Raw genomic sequence first — 2,980 nt, 5'->3', positions numbered from 1 at the left:
GCTGTGTGACGCAGCTTTTCTCAGCTTGTTTAACTCCGACACTGAAGAGGAGGACTTCGATGGTTTCAGTGCGCCGGAGGACGATGAATGAGACRTTTTGTTGGACCAGAAACTGTTAAAGAAAACTACCAAAATAAGGTCAGTTAAATGAACCGTATTCCTCTGAACTTTAATTGCTAAAGGTTTGCTTTTTATGTTTTGATGATGAATTCACTTTTTTGACGACAAATTTGCGGCTTAAATGTTAATGTTCGCGGGTTTTTTTTTAAATGGTGGGTGCAGCTTATAGTCCGAAAAATACGGTATGTTATGTTTATATTCAACAATTAGCAAAGTGTGCAAATTGATTTTAAGTTAATTCTAGTTGTTCTGTTTGAGACCAAATGCTAATGCTATGCTAATGCTAACTTTAAGAGTGTAGCATTTTTAGCAAATTTTATATGAAAATGAAGCATGTTTTTTTTTATTTGGTAAAGGAAATCAGATCAATAATTAATTTTGATTAAAAAAAAAAGAAACTTTACTTTTAACTTTAAACTCCGGCTGCTTCCTGAAATACACAAAAACCAGACGGCTTTTTATATTTAAATTTAAATCAAAGTATCTGCGTCTGTACTGATATTTTTTGATTTTCTCCACCTGTGCTGTTTGGGTTGTAGAATAATGTTTTTAGAAGAGGTGTTAAGACTTTTTTGGACAATGCGAGGATGAGTCCGTGTTGAGGACCTCGATCATGGTTCTGATSGACGGGAAGGTCTCCGCTACAGACGGAAGACTTCGGTACCAACCTGGTAAACTGTGGAGGAGCACAGGGAGGTCAGATCAGGCCGCTGATTAAAGAAACAAAATCTTTTCTTTTTTTTCCTCCACCTTTTCAGGTTCATCCAGCTCTTGGCGGTTTTACTGAAGCTCTCTGGGTTTGGTGCTGTCATGGCCTCGAAGTCCACCAGCTGGAACCATTAAACACAAAGAAACCAGTTTAAACCAGGCTGCAGAGGCAGACCAACATTACTCTGTACAGGTTATTTACCTTTCCTTTTGGGATCCGACCAATCACCTCCTTCCCACTGGCCATCAGGGCTCCCATCAGCACTGAATACGCCACCACACTGAGGACACACATTTGTTGTCATGTCYGCTTTTATTGTGTGTCGCTTCACAACACACACACTGCTGAGATCAGTTTGTCAGCATCTAACTCGTTCCACAGTTTTTGTCCATTTCAACAGTTCATACATCAAAACGTTCAGCTCGTTCATGTGACGGGGGCGGTGACTTTTGGTATCTCAGCTATTTATAATTTTTTAGCTGTTTCACATTTTTAGCCACTTTTTTGCCACTGAAAATGAATGGAGCTGTTTTCAACGTCCTTCAATTAATTTAAAATGATTTTTAATTTTTACAAAACCTTACACATTTTGTTCTGGTTATGCTATTTTTCACTTTCTTGTGCTAATTTTAGCTACTTTTTTTTGCTAATTTTAGCTTTTTTCTGCAATTTCAGCTAAAATTCTGCTTCTTTGTTATTGTTCTGATTTTTCTGCTACTTTGTGCTGTTTCTGCTTCTTACAGATGCTTTCTGCTGTATTTAACTATTTGCTGAAACTTTAGCTAATGTTTAGCTGCTATTAGCTAAGGTTAGATTTTCTAAGCTAAATACACATTTTTTGTAGCCATTACAACTTTTTTCAACTAAGGTTAGCAAACTTGTCCTCTTTATGCTAATTAAATAATTTCAACCTACTTTTTAGCTGTTTTACTGAAAATTTCAGCTGTTTTAGTTATTTTACTACAAACGATCATTTTTATGTGATTTTCTGCTTTTTTCTGTTTTTGTTATTTTTCAACTATAACTATTTCAACTGGGTGCTGACTTCAAATTGTGGCTGCTACCTTTAGCTTTTAGCTACGTTATGCTAGTTTAGCTATTCTTCTGCCTTTTTCTACTTTTAATACTTTTTTACTGCTATCTAGTGCTATTTTCTTACAGATGTGTTCAGCTCTATTCAGCTATTTTAGCTCTTAGCTTTTAGCTGTTTTCACCTGATTTGTGCTTCTTTTTAATGTTTTTCTACAAAGTCAGGCTTTTTTGTTTCTTTCAGTTTTTCAAAGTAATCTCACATTAACACTTTTCCTATTAGATATTTTCAGCTCAATTTCAGCAGCTTTCAGCTGAAGTTTTCAGCAAGAAGCATTCAAACTGTCGTTTTCACAGGAAATGCAATTTCTCTAGTTGTTGTTATTATTGTTGTTATTATAGCTATTATTTTTATTGTTGTTATTGTTATTATTGATTTATTATTATTATTGTTATTATTAACAGTCAGGCAGCTTGTACTGGACTCACCTGGACCCTCTGGACAGAGGCATGAGGTTGCAGAAGTAATAAACCAAGCTGAGGATCAAGTTACAAACGGCCTCTGCGTCCTGAAGAAGATGAGAGCTGCAGTCAGGAGTCAGGCTGAACAAAGCCTCTCTGCAGGCTGAACTTTCACATGTTTCAGAGGACAGTTAATCTGCTGAGGAGCTTTAATTAAACACCATTTGTTTGGATGAAATTAGTTATAAACTCTGAGTTCTGACCAAAAGAAATAAGGTCCAAACATCATCAGAACTTCATGGCTTTAATATTGTTTAATATATATTTTATGCTGCCAACAGAAAGGAAACAACTTGTGTAATCTGACAAAAGTTCAGCTCATTCAGATGTTTATAAGTTATCTCTTCAGTTCTTTCAAAAACTGTTTCAAATCTGCTTCAAACCGCCTCCATTTTCCTCTTAGACGATACTTTTGATTTTTAGTACATTTTACCGTAGGTTTAGCCTCTGTTATGTTACATTTAGCTTTTATTTTTTTACCTAGCTTTTTGCTACATTTTGCCTTTAGCTAGCATTTTGCTACTAATCTTTTTGGCTGTGTCCAAAACGACAGGACGGGTCCTCCGGAGGACCCAGACTCCCCGGTCTCGGCGGGCCGGG

The 2,980-nt window shown here is 36.3% G+C and overlaps 1 protein-coding gene across 2 annotated transcripts in view; it reads right to left on the bottom strand.

Annotated features, from left to right (window-relative positions):
• Positions 1-529: 529 nt before the first annotated feature.
• The window catches only part of ttc13 (tetratricopeptide repeat domain 13), a gene marked incomplete in the record, with an annotated part of 30,708 nt that continues 28,257 nt past the window's right edge, over positions 530-2,980 (bottom strand). For both annotated transcript variants that reach the window (XM_014031299.1, XM_014031300.1), the window contains 4 exon segments: positions 530-796; positions 871-950; positions 1,031-1,109; positions 2,348-2,427. In XM_014031299.1, the coding sequence (XP_013886753.1) occupies positions 682-796; positions 871-950; positions 1,031-1,109; positions 2,348-2,427 (354 nt within the window).

Source organism: Austrofundulus limnaeus, unplaced genomic scaffold (genome assembly GCF_001266775.1).
Source record: "Austrofundulus limnaeus strain Quisiro unplaced genomic scaffold, Austrofundulus_limnaeus-1.0 Scaffold1219, whole genome shotgun sequence".
Lineage (NCBI taxonomy): Eukaryota > Metazoa > Chordata > Actinopteri > Cyprinodontiformes > Rivulidae > Austrofundulus > Austrofundulus limnaeus.
Note: the sequence above shows the minus strand (reverse complement) of the source record. Positions and strands in the feature narration are given on the sequence as shown.